Source organism: Gobius niger, assembly GCF_951799975.1.
Source record: "Gobius niger genome assembly, chromosome: 3".
Classification (NCBI taxonomy): domain Eukaryota; kingdom Metazoa; phylum Chordata; class Actinopteri; order Gobiiformes; family Gobiidae; genus Gobius; species Gobius niger.
Window position 1 is genome coordinate 32,204,032 of NC_136854.1, and position 17,955 is coordinate 32,221,986.

Consider the following 17,955-nt stretch of genomic DNA (forward strand, 5'->3'; position numbering starts at 1 on the left):
CGGATGAGTCACTGTCCGCTGTCTGTGAGCTCCAACAAGGACTGGATGTTAGCTCCACAGTCTTTAGCTGTATCCGGAGAGGGACTCCCATCAGAATTGGTTTTATTGTGCAGCCATGGGATCTCCTCGGGTTTCTCTTTTCTCATTGTGTTTTTGAGTTTTGCCTTGCCGTGAAGACGGGTCAAAGGATAATATAACCGTCCTATTGTTACTACAGATAAAGCCAATAGCCCACCTGACCTTATTGAAACAATGCCATAGTGAATGTGTGGTGGAATCAAAGCTGAAGGTGGTCCAATTTTTTTTGTGGCAACTTTTTTTTTGTCAGGCAGTATCTTTAAGATCTGAGATAAAGATTGGAGTTGGTTTGTGCTAAATGTGCTCATGAGGGGCAGTCTGTTGTGCTTTTGGCTAGATTTAGGAGTTGGTTTGTCTGAAAATATACAGTAAATAACTCTAATTATAACCATATCCCTGTTCCCAGCCTTGTCATAAAAAATCAGGTTTTCACAACAGACCATCCCTCCCCATTTGACTATCTAGAAATATCTAGTATTTAACCATTAAATTAATTAAAACTTAAGTGCAGTGTGATTTAGTTTGAACATACAGGAAGTCCTTGAGGCCCAGCATCTCCAGGACCGCCATTCTTTCCCGGAAGACCCTGGAAAAACAAATCGCACAAAAACATTCAGACCTTTTGTCAATAATGCACAGCGCATACTGGCCCTGTTTTCAGTTTCAGGGGGATTTGTACCTTGGATCCGGGGAGTCCAGGAATCCCCTCCCTCCCGTCTGGACCGGCAAGACCCTGGAAATCAACGGTAAAATAAACTGTAACACTGACTTATACCATGACATTTAAAAGTGCAAAGCCGGATTGTGAGACTCACGGCTTCTCCTTTTGGTCCGGGAGCTCCTCTGATCCCGGATGGGCCAGACTCACCCTAAAGAAGAAAGACGATTACAGACACTTTCTGCAACTCAAAGAAACAATAATGGAGTGAGAAGCGTTAACTCAAATGCCTTTTACAAAACATGGAAACCCTTAATGGAAAAATATGAGTAGAAGGCGCGGATCGAACTTCATTTCTAAGCTATAATGTTGTGTTTTGTTTCTTGTGGCACCAGTAGTTCAGAGGCACTTGGTTTAATGTATAATGGTAACACTTTTGCTGTAAATATGCAACAGTACTGCAATGAACTCACCCGGACTCCGATGGGGCCCACCTCCCCGATGGCCCCTCTTTGACCTGGATCACCCTAAACACAACACAAGTTAATATCATTTTAGATAAAACACCATCTGATTTCAATTCAAATTCGGTTACTCACAGGAGCTCCCTGAATCCCGCGAGGACCAAGACCTCCAGGAGCACCTCTTGCTCCCTGTAATAGATCAGGAACCTTATTATTTAAGGAAGTACAATGCATTTAAATAGAACTAGAGCATAGTACACTAGAATGTATATGTGGGATAGCACAGCAATAGAGCTCACAAACACATAAGAGGAATATTTGCCAAATTGATTAAAGTGCATATGACACATTAGACACAATTTCAGCTAAAACATAGTTATCACGATTATTTTTAAAGTTTAAGAAGCTTGTACCCAGCTTTCTTTAGTTTGGCCATTTTTGTGATGTTAATAGTTTCACTTCCTTAATGGGCACCGACAGGAAGTGACATAGATGAAGGCAAACAATTTTAAACTGTTGCCGTGCCAACCAAGTTAAGTCAACGGGAAATGAGTCAAGCTGCTCTGGAACTTTACCTTTATCGATGTCACTTCCTGTCAGCAGCTTAACAAAAAATCAAATTAAAATAACTTTTCTGCCCAACATTCCTTCATTAACATTTCTGCTTTACTGAAATAAAAAGATTATTATGCTACTGATGTTATCCTTCTAAACAAGTCATATTTTTTAAAATAATTTAAACCCTGTCACATGCACTTTAAGACAGCAACTCCCAACAAAAAAAAAAAAAAAAAAAACGGGTCCCACTGAGTTTAAGACTTAGCAGGGGATACTTGGAATTGTTTCTGATTAAGAAGAAAGTGAACTTGAATTATGAAAGGAGAGGCTATTTAAATAACATTTTGCAACAAGAGACTATTTGAGCTTTATTTTGAACAAAAAAACTTGTCTTTTTACTCATTAATTGTTGTTTTAGTCCATTTTATAAATAATCATCAACTCCTTCAAGATAGGAGCTACACGGAGTACAAAGAGAAGGTCCAAGGGGTAAACAAGACAAAAAGGTTGGGAACCATCTGCCTAAACGATACAATAACGTTAAGGTGTTCTTTATTGTCTCCAAAGTAACAATAATTTCCCAAAACAGCCCAGTGAAAATGTTTAAGTTTCACCGCGTGTTGTCTCGTACCCTGTCGCCTTTGGAGCCCATGATTCCTGAATATCCTCGAGGTCCTCCTGGGCCCTGGAATCACTCAAACAAACACAAACCCGTTAAAAATATGAAAGAAATAGATCAGTGTTATGACAAGTCTATTGTGAGAGAAGTGGATAAAGTGTGGAAATATTTTACTGGTAATCCTTGGGATCCGACGTCGCCAGGCGCTCCCTGATCGCCCTCTACTCCCTGAAAGTGGATGAATATTCAGTTCAGTTCAACTTTAATACGGACTCGGGGTCCAAAGAGACAGAGGGACACAATAAAACCAACAACAACAATAATACAAAAACATTCAGATCTTTTGACAATGATGCACTACACATACTTGGCACTGTTTTCTCTTTTGATGGATTTATACCTTGGATCCAGGGATAATATAAATTTAATGAAAGGAATAATAGGCAAACTCCCTGATAAAGGTCTCTGGTCAGCCATTTTTGTATTTCCTGACCGGCAAAACTCTCCAAACTCATGCCCACTCACGCTAACAAATTCATACACTACTGAAATGATAGGAGAACAAGAATCAATGCTGATACTGTGAACTAATTTTAAAGGTGTGGCACAAAATGGCGTGACAGCAGTGTAGTATTTTTGTCATTATGGAGCATTATATTGGAGAAGCCAAACAGCAACTACAGAAGAGGCTTTATCAACACCACAGGGAAAGCACACGCGGCCCTCGGTCTGCTGTTCACCTCAGAGCCACCAACCACTCCGGGGAGGTTAACAAGAAGAAGAAGAAGTCATTCAGACTGAAACTCTGGTGTGAGTTAGGTCGTTAGAACTTCGAACTACAATGACCTGTACAAAGTTGTTCACACACAGGTAAGAGTACCCATTAATAGGGGGGATGGACTGAGCCCAGCTAAACTCCGCCCAGTGGTCTATATATAGTCTGCAGGCTGAGATTAAAATTTAGTGTTGCTGATGAAACCTTTTGGATGAGAGGCAAAACATTCTACACTTCAACTACAAAGTACAGAAGATGACTCAAGAACCGTAATTGAAGATGGACAACTCCTGTACAACTGAGAGCCTACACAGGCACGTAATATGGAGTGGCAATATGGAGCTTCAACTTCTCGAGCAAGACACTAACTTCCTGAACTCGTCCATGTCACAGTAACAGATGAAGCACCCTCACCTTATGCCCCTGTCGCCCGGGTTCACCAGATTCTCCTTTGGCCCCTTTGTGACCCTAAACAAAACAAAACAAGTAAAAATCAAGTTTACGCCAACAAAAAAACACCTTTTCCCCCAGTTTTATAGATTTTTTTAAACTGTAAATGAAGGTGGTTTTTACCTTCATCCCTGGCAGCCCCGAGTGCCCGTGCAGACTAGAGGGACAGGCGTTTGGACACTGAAAAACACAAGAGACTGTTTGAGGTCAAGACAAGCCCTGTCACAAGGGGGCGCCACTCACTCCTTTGCATGATTGAATACAGATTTTGCAAACTTTTAAAACTTAAAAAAAAAGTGTTGTTTGTTGAAGTAACTTTCCAGATATTGAGATAAACTCACCAACTCCTCGCCCTGGTAGACTCCTGGAGACCCCTGAAACAAGCGCAAGTTAGTTTTGTTTTAATTGATTATTTGTCATTAAAATCGTGTGTAAAAGACAGTGAAATTTACCCGAGGTCCGGCCACCCCTGGAAGACCCACTGGCCCGCGCTTTCCTCTCACGCCCTGAGAAACAGCAGATTGACACATGTCACAAGTTCATGAACAACATCATTCTGAACATAGAAGCAGCTTTGAGGAAGAAACTGAAGAGACGATCATAAACTTTGAGATGAACTCACAGGAGGGCCAACTTTCCCGAGTTCGCCTGGGAGTCCGTCTGTGCCTGGAATACCCTGGAAACACACAATTCATTACAAATCTTTAGAACATAATAAAAGTCCATCAAACCTTTACATATCCCTGTGTTAGAACCGTTTCCTACACTACATTACATCAATTACATGTAGACCTCAAACGATGTCCAAATATCAGACAGTTTAAGTATCGACACAAAGAAAGGATATTCTCTAGGTATGTATCTGAAGAAAATATACGACTGTTCATGTTCAGCTGTTGTGTTGTGTTGATTGGTAGGAAGTATTCACAATGTACTGTATCCCTTACAACTTGGATTTAGATCACAGTGCAGATACTGAGAGTACTTAAAAAGGTGTGGAATTAAATAAGTGTTTACTCCCCCCCACTCCTTTTCGGACAGCCTAATCTAAAAGGTGCAAATCTAAAATGTGCAAAAGATAAAACAAAATTGTTTGTCCTAAGCTGTAAATGTATTGAGCTGCACGTTTGATATTGAGCTCACAACTGCCTCAATCATGGCAGGTTGTATTTTGAGTTCATTAAGTTTGTGTTTTTATGTTCTGTTTATGGTCTGATAAATATTCATTCATTCATTCATTCATTCATTCACATTAAAGGCACTATAGACCCTTTCGCTGCTTACATCATCAGTGACATCAGCTGGAGGCAGGAAGTGATCAAGAGCATAAGATTAAACTATTATTAATATTCACTGTTTCAAGCGTTTTTTTTTAAATATTCAAACTTGCCTATGTCTTTTGATAATGGTTGAATAATAATGCAGCGATCTACGTTTTCAAAGCCTTATATTTTGATATTTGTTGCCGATTTAAGACTGCCTGCAACACCAGCCTCATCATTTGCCTGAGGAAGACCGTGCCGAATTTATACGTCCCAACCAGTAGTTAAAGGAAATTTGCTTCGCCTTCAGTATATTGAATACGCTGCGGTTTGTGGAAAAAAAAAAAAGGGTCCATATAAAGGATATAAATCTCTTAACAACCACCTGAACCAAGCACATTTATTCCAGTTCAACATTACCCAAATCTAAAAGCTTTAAGAAAAAAATGTGACAAAAAAATAACAAAAAAGTGACAAAAAAGTGACAAAAAAAACAAAAAAGTAACAAAAAGTTAAGAAAAAAAATTACAAAAAAGTGACAAAAAAGAAAGAAAAAAGTGACAATAAAATAACAAAAAGTGACAAAAAGTAATAAAAATAAGATGAAAAAGAACATGACGGCAACAATGTGAGGGAAAATCCTAGCTGTCAAATAAAGCGTGACACTGGCCTATAGTCTGTAACCTTTTTGATTTAGATAAAGCTGAACTGCAAAGGTTATGAGGTTAAGCATTTTTAACGATTTTGAGCTCGCAGGCTACTTTTTGTGAGCATTACTGACCCTGAAAGAACCCATATGTTAGAAGTGCGTTAAAAAAGTCGGGAATGATTGTGAGCCACAACTAACAGTTTGAATATTAGCTCCATCATCCATTGTTCCAAACACAAGAAAATAAGGTATCGGGCCTTTAAGAGTTTGCCAATACAAGCATGTTTATGGTGCATAGATGTACATTACTTACATCAAGTCCATCCGGACCGACTCCCTACAAGAGAAGAGAAGATACAAAAGTTATTATAAGACTCGCTACATTTCATTTTTCTATCTCCTTACAACAAGCAGAGAATGAAACTGCAGCACTAGCATTAGTTCATATTTGAGGACACAATGAACTGGATACTCACAGGTTCCCCAGGAGGCCCCTGAGCTCCGGCATCCCCCTAAAACAAGCAACCAATATCATTGTTACTATCACTCAGAATGATTTCACATCAACCTCTGACATAAACCCACTTTTGATCCCTGCGGTCCGACTGCTCCTGGGTCTCCGGGAGGTCCCACCGGTCCCTGGAGAACGACATCAACATACTCACATTAATAATCAGTTTAAGAGTCAATGCAAGAGCAGCACAAAGGCCAAGGACAGTTCCAACCTGAGGGGTAGATCCGCAGAGTTTTAGTCTGGTCAGAGGATAATTTGTGCAAATGAAATGGTTAAAAAGCCCACACTTATGATTGAAAAACAAACTGGTGAGCCCTGTCTAGCTTCAGGGCACACTTTTAGGGCAGGGTTAGGCAACGCTAGGCCCTCTGGGGGAAAAAAAACCTCTGGCCCCTTAAGATCATGAAAAATAAGCTTACACACATCAAGAGATCGTGACATGCAAGTTTAAAGGGCCTATACGGAGTTTAAAAATGTTTAAATGATGTATTTTCCTCCCCCTACATGTTCCAGCCATGTCCTGAGGTGTAGAATGAGCCCAGACCTATTCACCACAACTGCTTCTAAAATCCTGCACTGTAGAAGGTGCAGTTACACGTATGACCTGAGTTGGCAGCAGTGAGTAGAAAATGGCCAACTTGCATCTAGTCTTGCATCTAAGTAAAATGCTGACATTATTCTCCCCAAACCCCTGTGTTATAGTTCATATATGATGCATAACACAAGGATTTGGACAAAGTGGTGCTCTACCTTGGGCCACGATTGAGAGGTTCAGTCCCCTGGTCTTTTGACGAGGAACAAAATCGACCCACCACAAAAACAAACATATGCCGACCCAGTTCCTAGGGGTAACAGTAAGTTGCCGCATGTCTCTCCTCTCCACGCTTCTCACTGTCCTGACCAATAAAACCTCAGGTAAAACAAACGTCTTTAGAATATCAAGGACAAGTGCCTCAAATACGAGATAATAAACACAAAGAGTCTACATTTGGATTTGTTTTCAAAGATGACCTCCACAAGTCCATACTGTCCATGAATCAAACCTGGGAACGTTTTGCTGGGAACTTATTCTTCAGGGGACCCAAGCAGAAGGATTGACCTACTGTGAATGTTTATGTTGAAGGGAGAGGAACAGGAGCACCCACAGGACCTATTTACAACATGGAGTTTGCACCTGTGACCTGCTTATCCTCATCCAACACGGCTAATATCTTCCGTCAATACTATCCACTGTTATTCTTGACCACGTTTTTAAATTTATGATTAATCTTCGTCTCGTGTCATTTAGTTTTAGTCAAGACTTTAGTCAAATGGTTCTTTCTAGGTTTAGTCAACTTTACATTATTATTGACACTAATAATATTTAATCAAGGTCCACTGCTTCATGGAGCTTCTCTCACATGAACAAAGCACAGACCTGTTCCTTTGGCAGTGAATTGAAATGATATGAGGCTCTTTCAAACAAGAATATTACTTCGACTAAAAGTGATGAAACATTTGAGTTTTCTCCTGTCATGCCCTTGACCTCACGTCGACCTCTGGGCGTGGTTCTCTAAATCATCGCACAATTCTCCTTAACCATTTCCTCCACTTCCTCTTTTGGTGCCGTACACTGGCCCCTTTCTGCCGTGACAGACGATCCCGGTGGAGTCCACGCACAATACCTGCCCTGTCCCGGCCCTGAGGCAGCCACCGGACCCTCAGCACAGGAATAGCACTGATTCAGGTAAAAAAAAAAAAGAAAAAAGAAGTGTGTCCTGGCTTCTTACTTTCACTCAGAGAAGCCAAGAACAACTTTACAACGGCAGCAGATCAGGACCAGCATTTGGCTGCTAAGATCCTACATGTGTTTTATTAGGAGTTGTATTGTAGGGGTAGTAAAGTTACCCATCATCCATCCCACTATAGACTCTATTCTCAGTATCCATAGCTCTATTTTAGCGCTATTCACAGTATCAATCTGCAAATATATCGAGGTTTCCGCCAGGCAAAGCATTACATTTGATTCCAGCAGTCGTTAAATCAACCATTCTTTAAAAATGATGGCACTGCTTTACTTTTTTCACTCCATAAGCTCAACACAAATATGATTCCAAACAAGCTCCTCTGCAGCTTTAACTAAAATGTTGAGTCCAATATCCGCATTTCCCCATACTCTTCTGTTTGGCGGAAAGATTACAAATCTTTAAATATGATCAGTTCAAAATATTGTGTTGTATTGTGGCAATAATAATAATTTAATTTGGGTCCCTGCCATCTGTAGAAACCTTGTGTATTCACTATCCCTCCTCTGTGAATGTCCAAACTTCATTTCCAAGACATCCCACACAAGGCGACCTGTTCCTCTGATGGGACACACTGTAGGTTCACTGGAGGCTTAGAATTGGGAACTAATAGTTTAGTTTGAGTCATGATTCAATGGATGTGGGTCCTGAAGCAACACCGGTTGAGAACCACAGCTCTAAATAAACTTAAGTAGAGTTTTTGAAGATCTGTTCTTTGCTTGAGTTGTGTTTTGGACAAGAACTTTTACTCCACTGCCTTTGAAAGAGAAATGTAATACTTTCTAAATGCCTATAATCAAAGCACTTTGGGAAGAGCCTTAAAACACACACTCCAAAACAATAGCTGTGCATATGTACTAAAAATACCATTGACTCACAACATGGAAGGAGGTTTGTCCCCATTGTGCTGCCGTACTGGTCGAATTTGGGTGTAATTTGTGTTTTTTTTTAAGCTGTGATTAATAAAACCTTCTACCTAAACTGTTGTGCTTTCAACTAAGTGTTGTTTATAGCAAATACTGTGCTTTAATTTGAGTTAAAAACTTGTTGACCACTACTGCGCATTAGCTACAAGTCATCTGTTCAGTGAGGACACGCGACCTCCTCTAAATAAAAGCCTTCACTGTAACCTGATGGCCTAGTGGGTAAGGCTGCTGCAAACATACAGACTCAATGTTGTAGGTTTTGGGTTGCCAGATCCATTTGAATATAGCCATAGCTGTGACCAATAAAACGAGCTTTCCTATGAGCCAATCAGGTCCAATCTGGAGGGAGAGGGAGCTTGATTGTTTACTCAAAACATTTCTCTCACTCTCTACCTCTCCTGAATTCGAACTTTTGGTTTATCACTTTTAAATGGCCAACCACACATTATTTAGGCCTGGAACCTTAATGCCAGCCCTGTCGCACACTAAAAGGCCAGTTATTGACGTCATAATTCTGTAGATTTAATACATTCTGTCTCTGGTCTTCTGTTATTTACAACTATCACAAAAATGACAGTGCTTTTTCGGTGCATTGCTGAATCTTGTCTTGTCATTCACTAAAACGTGAACTCTTCCAGACTCTACACAAATTAAACAGTTCATCGTATTAAGATCATATTATTGACGACACTCACATCAGCCCCTGCGAGTCCTGCTGCTCCATCTGCTCCGTCTTTACCGTTGTCACCATCAAGGCCCTGGAAAGAAAGGATTTAATATATAACTTCAGCGGAACATTAATTACTAGATTAAATCTGCACTCACTGGGCCGCCGACTACCGTGGAGTCCACTCCTCTGTCGCCCTGTGACGAAAACAGGATTACAACTGGGAACATGATTCATTTGTTGAATAAGGGGTTTATTTCTATGGTGGTAGAGTAACTTGCTTTATACATCATACGCTTCTATTTTCAACACAGGTCACAAAACTGAGGCACGGTAAAAATGGTCTAAAAAGGCCTTTATTGCAGCATGGCCACGTTACTCTTCCTTGAAATAGTAAATGGCGTGGATTGAAAGACATGCACAAACAAACATTTATATGGTGGCTGAATCAAAAACAGAAAACCTGAAAGTAGAAAAAAGACCTGCACGGCCAAGAGGCTCCCAAAGAAAATGCCTGAACTGTTGGGACTGACACACAGTGAGGTTTGCTACAAATTAATTACTCTTTGGGATCAATAAAGTATTCTGAATCTGAACCTGAATATCACCACCAATCATTGCCTAAACCCCACCCACGTTTACCCAGCTTTCATTTGCTTCTGGATCAACAACTCACACCCCGTTAACTTTTCTCCAGGTCTGAGCCAGGATCCTGGTCAGAACCTGGTCAGTTCCATGTCTATGCATAGTGTACTAACTAGGGCCCGGCCGATATATCTGCCGGCCGATGTTAGAATATTTTCAATATCGGCTATCGGCCAATAAAAAGGCTGATAAATAATATTTAAAATATCGGCCTTTATATCGGCAATCGGCCAGGCCAACCCCCTTCATATCGATATGGGACCCCAATAATCCATATCGATCGGGCCCTAATACTAGCCTAGGCCTTATCTCAATAACCTCAATAACATTAAAAAACTTAGTAAATTCACATAAAGCACTCGGAAACAGTACTCACATCGATGCCGTCCACACCTGGGACTCCGGCTGCTCCGGGGGGCCCCGGGGGACCTCTAAGGCCAACGGGACCCCTCTGTAGGGCATAAACAACACTCAGACTCACACTGGTTTACACTGGAGCAGACTGTACAGAGGGGAGCAAGCAGCAGAGAGGGGACAGAGAGGCTGTGCAGAGCTGCTGTGGCGCTGAGGACCTGAGATGTTGACTTTACAGATGAAACTAGCTGTGGTTAAAATATATATCCATGTATTGCAACATTTAAAATATACTATTTTTACTTGACTGAACTCTCTTTAATTTGTAAAGCAGTCGTAACAGGAACACTATTATGCTATGAGTGATGGATTGTTGGAAGAGGCCAAAACAGTAGCTGGAAAAATCCCATTAAACATTGAATTAATTAATTGGATCCCCCAAAATAGGGTTGCGGGTTAGGATTAGTTCCCCCAAATGGCTCTGTATCTTTATTGGGCTTTGGAACTGGCCATGGGTGGAGCATCGTGATTGAGGGCTCCCTGGCATGTCACCAACCTTTTGATCAGTGGGCGAGATCTCTATTAGCTAAGCCACAGGTTCGAAGTTTTGCTGGAGATGGTTTTGCTCAGTGGTCACAATCTCCCATCATGAATATAAGATCTTGAATTAAAGCAGTACTAAGTAACTGTTTTCAAACTTGGCTGTAAATACTGTTTAAGTGGCGCTAGCCCGCAGTTAGCTTTGCCCGTTAGCCTGTTGGAGTCTTTTATGTGATTCCATTAGTGTGTATTGGGGCCTCCGACCCGTAGGCAGCGAAGTTGTAATTGCGGTTTTCTGGCCAGAGACACCAGGCGGAGATGAAAGACCCCCCAAATATCCCTTTAACACTTGTATTACCTCCAGAGGGACTACGAAAAGGTTGTATTAAGGTAATCTGCTTTAATGCCACAGGATTGCCAGGATTTGTTCTTTGGCCATTGCAGAGGTTTATTGAAACAATGCCACAGCAAATGTGTGCTGTGATCAAAGCTATAGGCTGTCCAACAAAATATTACAGCTTGTGACCTTTTTTGAGGTGACTTTTTTTGGGTTAGGCAGTGTATATCTAAATAATGCAATGAAGTCAATGCATTGTGTTTCTTCCGCTTTATCAGGGGCCGGGTCGCGGAGGCAGCAGTCTCAGCAGAGATGCCCAGAGTTCCCGATCCATGCACACCTCCTCCAGCTGTTCTGGGGGGATCCCGAGGGTACACTAGGCCAGCTCGGAAACATAGTCCCACCAGCGTGTCCTGGGCCTTTCCCGAGGCCTTGTTGGAATAAGTGATAGTGCTCAATAGATGTTGCTGTGGAAATATCCAGTTGTTCGCATTGATATTTTGGGGGTTGCAACCATAAAAGTAAGCAGGAAGTAAGTAGGAAACCATTAACTAAGCTCCTACAGCTACGACCGAATAATCTGCAGCAAAAAAAGTGTACTACTTTCATCAGGCATTAAAGTTGTCAGTGTCTGCGTACATTGGTGTATGAATGGGTGAGTGGATCCTTGCTGTAAAGTGCTTTGAGTGCCTAATGTAGGTGGAAAAGCGCTATATAAGTTGAGACCATTTACCATTTACCATAAAGTTGAGAGTCTTTCTGGTTTATACATGTTTATACCAGGTTTGGACATCATGCAGTCCATTTTAAGCCTTATTTGCATCTTGATCTAGCCCCGGTGGTACTTGGAAGGTAAAGTTTTTCATGAGGTGGTACTGGGTGTGAAAAAGTTTGAGAACCACTAGTGTAAAAAAAAAAAAAAGCTCACATTTTCTTTTCACATCTGTGTCTAGAGCCTGAATCTTGTTCTCAGCCGGGGGATAATTGACCTTTACATGAAAACGATCTGAACACCGAGGGTTTATCCTGTTGAAATCAGCGGGCGCCAACACAGGGCTCTTTGTGTGAAGCTAAAGGTCCCGGCTCAAACCTGGACCAATTACAGAGCTGTTAGTCCAAGGCGCTGCGTGTGAGGCCCGAGGAGTCCAGGGGGATCACACGGATGGAGACAACAATAATAAATAAGTATAGACTGAAATGTAAATAGAGAAAGGACAATATCAAGTCTTTTGGAATAAAGTAAGAGGACTACATTTGAGTTTCCGCGTACAGAAAAAAAGCATGTGGTTTGCTTATGTTAAAAGCAAAGCAAATACTTGATGCAATATTCCTAACTTGACTCATGCCGGATTGGTTAGTCCTGGTTTAGAGCCGTCTCACATGAATCCTGGAATAGACCTGATATTGACCTTGATTTGTCCAGGATTAGACAAGTTACAAGCACCTTTAATCTCCAAAAACGGGTAAAGGCCTTTTCCCCAGTTTAGCTTCTCAGGAGTTGTTCAACAACTTCTGCCGGAATAGAATATATTGTATCTGCCCTGTCTATTATTTGAAGATGAACTACATGTTATACTTATTTTGTAACACCAGACTGACCAAACTGATATTTAAGAATTCTACCCAAGTACTGTTTGAAATACCGCAATAACATGTCAATTAAACAAAATAACATGCATTAATTGCATTATAAGCCACAGACCTAAAATGAAATTCAAATATCACATTGTCAGTGATTCTCAAATCTTTCACACCAAGTACCTTCAGCCCGAGTTCGAGATCAAATCAGCACTAAATTGGGTCTAAAATAGACCTAAATTGGAAAACAATATGACTAAACTGTGTCTAAACCACATTAAAACCTAACTGAAATGCATTACTAAAGAAAATAAACCTATAATTGAAATGAATATAACTCTACAATTACAGATGACACTGAGCACTGTACCACCATTACGGGTTGTGCTGTATCATTGGTAAAAGTGAAAACTAAAGTATCAACAACAAGCAGGTATTTTCTAAAACATTTTTAATCAATTGATGTCTTGGCTACAAATTTTGCATGTCAACAACTTCAGCTCTAATACAAACTCTACAGCAAAATCTCTGCATAATGTATTTGAGTGGAGTAAGCTCTCTACTGCCAGAAGGATAAATTACACTGTTACTCAATTTTACATCAGAACACTCCTTTTTGATTGAATATATGAAGTTAAACATGTGATTCCAAAATCATGTGTGTACCAATAGAGATCAAGCAGTTCCTAACTCTAGTATTATGTCATGTCACAGGTAGACGGTAGAGACAGAGTCGCAGGTAGTTCATTTTCTCCTCACCTGAGCCGAACAAATGAGCACAAACTGCAGTAAAAGTAGGACCAGTCTAGTCCCAGACGCAGCCATGGTCCTCCCAGTTCCACGACCCAGGAATAATCCGCTTTTAGGCCCAAATCAGAGCAGAGTCCTGGGCAGAGTCCCTGAGGTCCATGAGAGGTGCCCTACACACAGAGAGAGAGAGAGAGAGAGAGAGAAAGAGAGAAGAAGAGAGAAAGAGAGAAAGAGAGAAAGAGAGAGAGAGAGAGAGAGAGAGAGAGAGAGAGAGAGAGAGAGAGAGAGAGAGAGAGAGAGAGAGAGAGAGAGAGAGAGAGAGAGAGAGAGAGAGAGAGAGAGAGAGAGAGAGAGAGAGAAAGAGATGGTTAATAAAGTCCATTCAAATAGGTCTTGTAGCCTGTAGCTTTGCATGACATCTAGTGGTGACATTGCGCACTGCAATTTGCACTCTGGAAAATTGACTCTGTCGGACGCAGTTAGGGGCGTGAGAAATTAAAAAATTACATTACATGAACCAGGACCAGCATTGGAGCGTTTAATTTGCTCATTTTAGCTCATGTTTCAGATCATTGAAACTCACGTACCTCAGCCACCTCAGCGAGCTAATCTCCATGGTAACGCCAGACAGTCAGCAGCGCCATAGATACAGATGGCATCTCAGGAATCGCCCATATTATGGTCTTGAAACTTCCTCTAATTATTCAAAAAATACTTTAACAAACGCTGATTATCTGAACATGGTTTTCTACTAAATAAAGACACAAAGACATGAAGAGGAGCAAAGTGGTCCAATGGCCCATAAATACATAAATAACGGAGAATGCTAACATAATGCTACATGTTAGCATCGTGCTAATAGCGCTAACTACAACTGCCGTTTATTCGCTTCTACTGAACAATCTTCTGTGAATAAACATCCATGTGGACCCGATTTAGACTTGACTTTATTTGTATGTGATAATACATTCATATTTCGCCAGAAAATGGCTTGACGGGGGAACATCGGACCCGGGGAACATCGGTACCTCGCATATTAAAAAGTCCCGATGTTCCCCCGTCAATACAAGTGCCAACGCTGCATGCGATCAGGGTAGACTTACGCACAGGCATAATGCAGCGCTCTTCATTCATCAGGCAAAACGTAAAACAATCATCAGCAAATATAAGTAGGCTACTCATGCCCCAACACTACGTTAGCCTGTAGTGAGCCGGTCACAGCGGAGGGTGCAAGCAGGGATGACATGTCGAGGCACAAGAACTGGTACACGATGCAACATCTGCACAGAGACAGCCAGATGTGCGCGTCCTGCAGACAGAGGTGCAGACCGCGCAGATGCCTCTGTCCTGGAGAGGCAGTGAACACTGAATGATCAGGACCGTGGGGTGGGCTTGGACAAAATTGGGTGTTCACAGGTCCACCCGCGGTGCCGCGTAATTGTGCCATAAGCCCCGAGCACTTTTCCTTTGCTGCGCTTCCTCAGCGTTCTCATTTAATATAGGCTATGGATCGTTTTCATGTCAAAAAACAGCGGCGCAAATACAGTTCAACGTCATTCAGTGTCAGTGGCCTCAGTGGTGCCTCTCGGAGCGTCTGATGGCCAAAGCACAGTGCGTAATGCGCACAGTGCGTAATGCGACAGGCGGCGGCACTGGGAGAGGAGTGAGGACGCAATGCATGTTGCCCCATTCGTAAAAAGACCCCTAATTTAATGTGTATAAGGCTGGAGTGCAGCCATCAGAACAAACTTGCTGAGAGTTAGGAGCGGCTATGGCACGAGCCGCTGCACTTGGCTCTCCGCGCGCCGCGTGATGGACTACGCTGGGGCTCACGGACAATCACAAGAAAAAAACATGGATTTACGCACGATCGAGCTACAACAACGAACCAATCAAGCAGGTTGCGAGGATAAACGGGGGAGATCTGTTTACAAAAAAGAAAAGCGGCTGTGGGTGAGTTTGGTGTTGCTAAACTGCGACACGTTCTTATTCTGAGGTTGTACAAAAATGTTGTAGGCTATTACAATGCGAGATCTACAAGACTTATAGTATGGTATAAAGTAGCCTAATCAGTAGGCTAGTTATGAGCGAAACCAAGCCGCTTGTTGCTCCATTATCCGCGCGTACAGGGCCGCTCTGTGCCAAGCGGTGAAGAGAGGCGGGGGGCGTGTTCACTGCTTGCATCGGTCGGGGAACATCGGACCCGGGGAACATCGGACCCGGGGAACATCGGGCCGACCCCAGAAAAATGGACTGACAGTGGCATTTTTATATACTCGTAATCATTGCTCAAGAAGAAAACAGTAAAAACACACGTTTATGTGAAATAAGCAGCAAATGTGGCACAGACGTAGCAACTCTGTCTGTCGAGCTACAGCAGGATTTACTAAAGATCTGCTTCACGCTGAAGACTAAATGAACACATTAAAGAGAAACAGAAAATCTTTCTCTGATTTTTACAGTTTGCCATGTCTCAGTCTGAGTCAATGTTTAAGCTGCTCAAGAGACATTAGCATGCTACCGGTTGGCAACTGTCAATGGCTTCAACACAATAAACACATGTGTGGCTCACATTTATGATACTGGGGAAATACTTAAAATAATATATAATATATAACCTCTGTCACATGTTGTATCCAAGGCCTGATGTTTGTGGTTCAGGGCTTTCAGAGGTCAGAGCTGAGCTAACCGGTAGCATGCTAACGTCTTGAGCATCTTAAACACTGACTCACTAGTTCCTTCACATAAACGTGGGTCTCTGTTTTTACAGTTATCTTCTTGAGTAATGATTATGAGTACATAAAAATGTCACTGTCAATCTGTTAAAAAGGCCAGGTTGCCCCCGTTCATGCCGTTTTGGCCCCCCCTAGTGGTGACTTTTATTAGTGTAGTGTAGTTTTTATTTAGGCACCTTTGCGGCCACCTAAAGTTAAGGCCCACGTTTTTCCTCGAAGAAAACGAGGCATGTTGGTTTGAGTTCTCCCTCAAATATAGAAAATATTGTGTGCGTGAATTATCAAGTAAGTGTCTCCATAAGACAATTTATTGATGTTTATGTGCTTAGTATGACTTGCAGTAGTGTTTCTGTTAAGCATATTACAGCTAATTAGCATAGCACATACATGTGTAACACTTGTTTACTGATTTCTATATTTGTGTCTTCTGTGTTTGCAGAAACCACATACATTCCTATATTTGAAAACTCAACAAAGTAAACTCAACAAAAGAACGTATTGACCTGGTCATTTCATAGGGACAATATTAGGCTCTAACAGGCCTACTGCAGCGGTTATCGCCTTCATACATATTCATTTACACCAGCAAATACTTTTCATGGTCCTTCGAGCCGGATGATAAATACTGCAGACAAAGATGTCCGAACAAGAAGAAGCGGCAACCAGGCCAAAGCGCTCAGCTCAACCTCCTATCTACTTAAAAGACTATGAGGTGACAATTGAACATCATGATAAAGAAACAGAACAGTCTGATGAAACAGAGGCAGTAAATAAAGACGATGCCGAAGACAGCTCATCAGAAGACACCATTGTTTCCTGTCCTGAAAATGGTCAATCAACACTGGAAGCGGTGCAAGCCAATGATGAAACCTTTGCCAAAGGGAAGTTGTCTGGACAAAGTCACCGCCGCCGTGAGTCCCAGAGTCCACGCCGCCGCCGTGAGTCCCAGAGTCCACGCCGTCGCCGTGAGTCCCAGAGTCCACGCCGCCGCCGTGAGTCCCAGAGTCCACGCCGCCGCCGTGAGTCCCAGAGTCCACGCCGTCGCCGTGAGTCCCAGAGTCCACGCCGCCGCCGTGAGTCCCAGAGTCCACGCCGCCGCCGTGAGTCCCAGAGTCCACGCCGCCGCCGTGAGTCCCAGAGTCCACGCCGTCGCCGTGAGTCCCAGAGTCCACACCGTCGCCGTGAGTCCCAGAGTCCACGCCGTCGTCGTGAGTCCCAGAGTCCACGCCGCCACCGTGAGTCCCAGAGTCCACGCCGCCACCGTGAGTCCCAGAGTCCACGCCGTCGCCGTGAGTCCCAGAGTCCACGCCGTCGCCGTGAGTCCCAGAGTCCACGCCGTCGCCGTGAGTCCCAGAGTCCACGCCGTCGCCGTGAGTCCCAGAGTCCACGCCGTCGCCGTGAGTCCCAGAGTCCACGCCGTCGCCGTGAGTCCCAGAGTCCACGCCGCCACCGTGAGTCCCAGAGTCCACGCCGCCACCATGAGTACCAAAGTCCACGCCGTCGCCGTGAGCCCCAAAGTCCACGCCGTCGCCGTGAGCCCCAAAGTCCACGCCGTCGGCATGAGTACCAAAGTCCACGCCGTCACCGCGAGCCCCAAAGTCCACGCCGTCGC

The 17,955-nt window shown here is 42.8% G+C and overlaps 1 protein-coding gene across 1 annotated transcript in view; it reads right to left on the reverse strand.

Annotated features, from left to right (window-relative positions):
• The window catches only part of col9a1a (collagen, type IX, alpha 1a), a 20,423-nt gene extending 6,658 nt beyond the window's left edge, over positions 1–13,765 (reverse strand). Inside the window, exons 1-19 of the mRNA XM_079553698.1 lie at positions 13,618–13,765; positions 10,426–10,500; positions 9,563–9,601; positions 9,433–9,495; positions 6,099–6,152; positions 5,990–6,025; positions 5,827–5,850; positions 4,225–4,278; positions 4,055–4,108; positions 3,944–3,976; positions 3,726–3,782; positions 3,567–3,620; positions 2,552–2,605; positions 2,390–2,443; positions 1,336–1,389; positions 1,210–1,263; positions 894–947; positions 758–811; positions 611–664 (exon numbers count right to left, since the gene is read on the reverse strand). Of these exons, the coding sequence (XP_079409824.1) occupies positions 611–664; positions 758–811; positions 894–947; positions 1,210–1,263; positions 1,336–1,389; positions 2,390–2,443; positions 2,552–2,605; positions 3,567–3,620; positions 3,726–3,782; positions 3,944–3,976; positions 4,055–4,108; positions 4,225–4,278; positions 5,827–5,850; positions 5,990–6,025; positions 6,099–6,152; positions 9,433–9,495; positions 9,563–9,601; positions 10,426–10,500; positions 13,618–13,683 (987 nt within the window). The 5' untranslated portion in view covers positions 13,684–13,765. The remainder of the gene's footprint in view (positions 1–610; positions 665–757; positions 812–893; positions 948–1,209; positions 1,264–1,335; positions 1,390–2,389; positions 2,444–2,551; positions 2,606–3,566; positions 3,621–3,725; positions 3,783–3,943; positions 3,977–4,054; positions 4,109–4,224; positions 4,279–5,826; positions 5,851–5,989; positions 6,026–6,098; positions 6,153–9,432; positions 9,496–9,562; positions 9,602–10,425; positions 10,501–13,617) is intronic.
• Between the last annotated feature and the right edge of the window lie 4,190 nt (positions 13,766–17,955).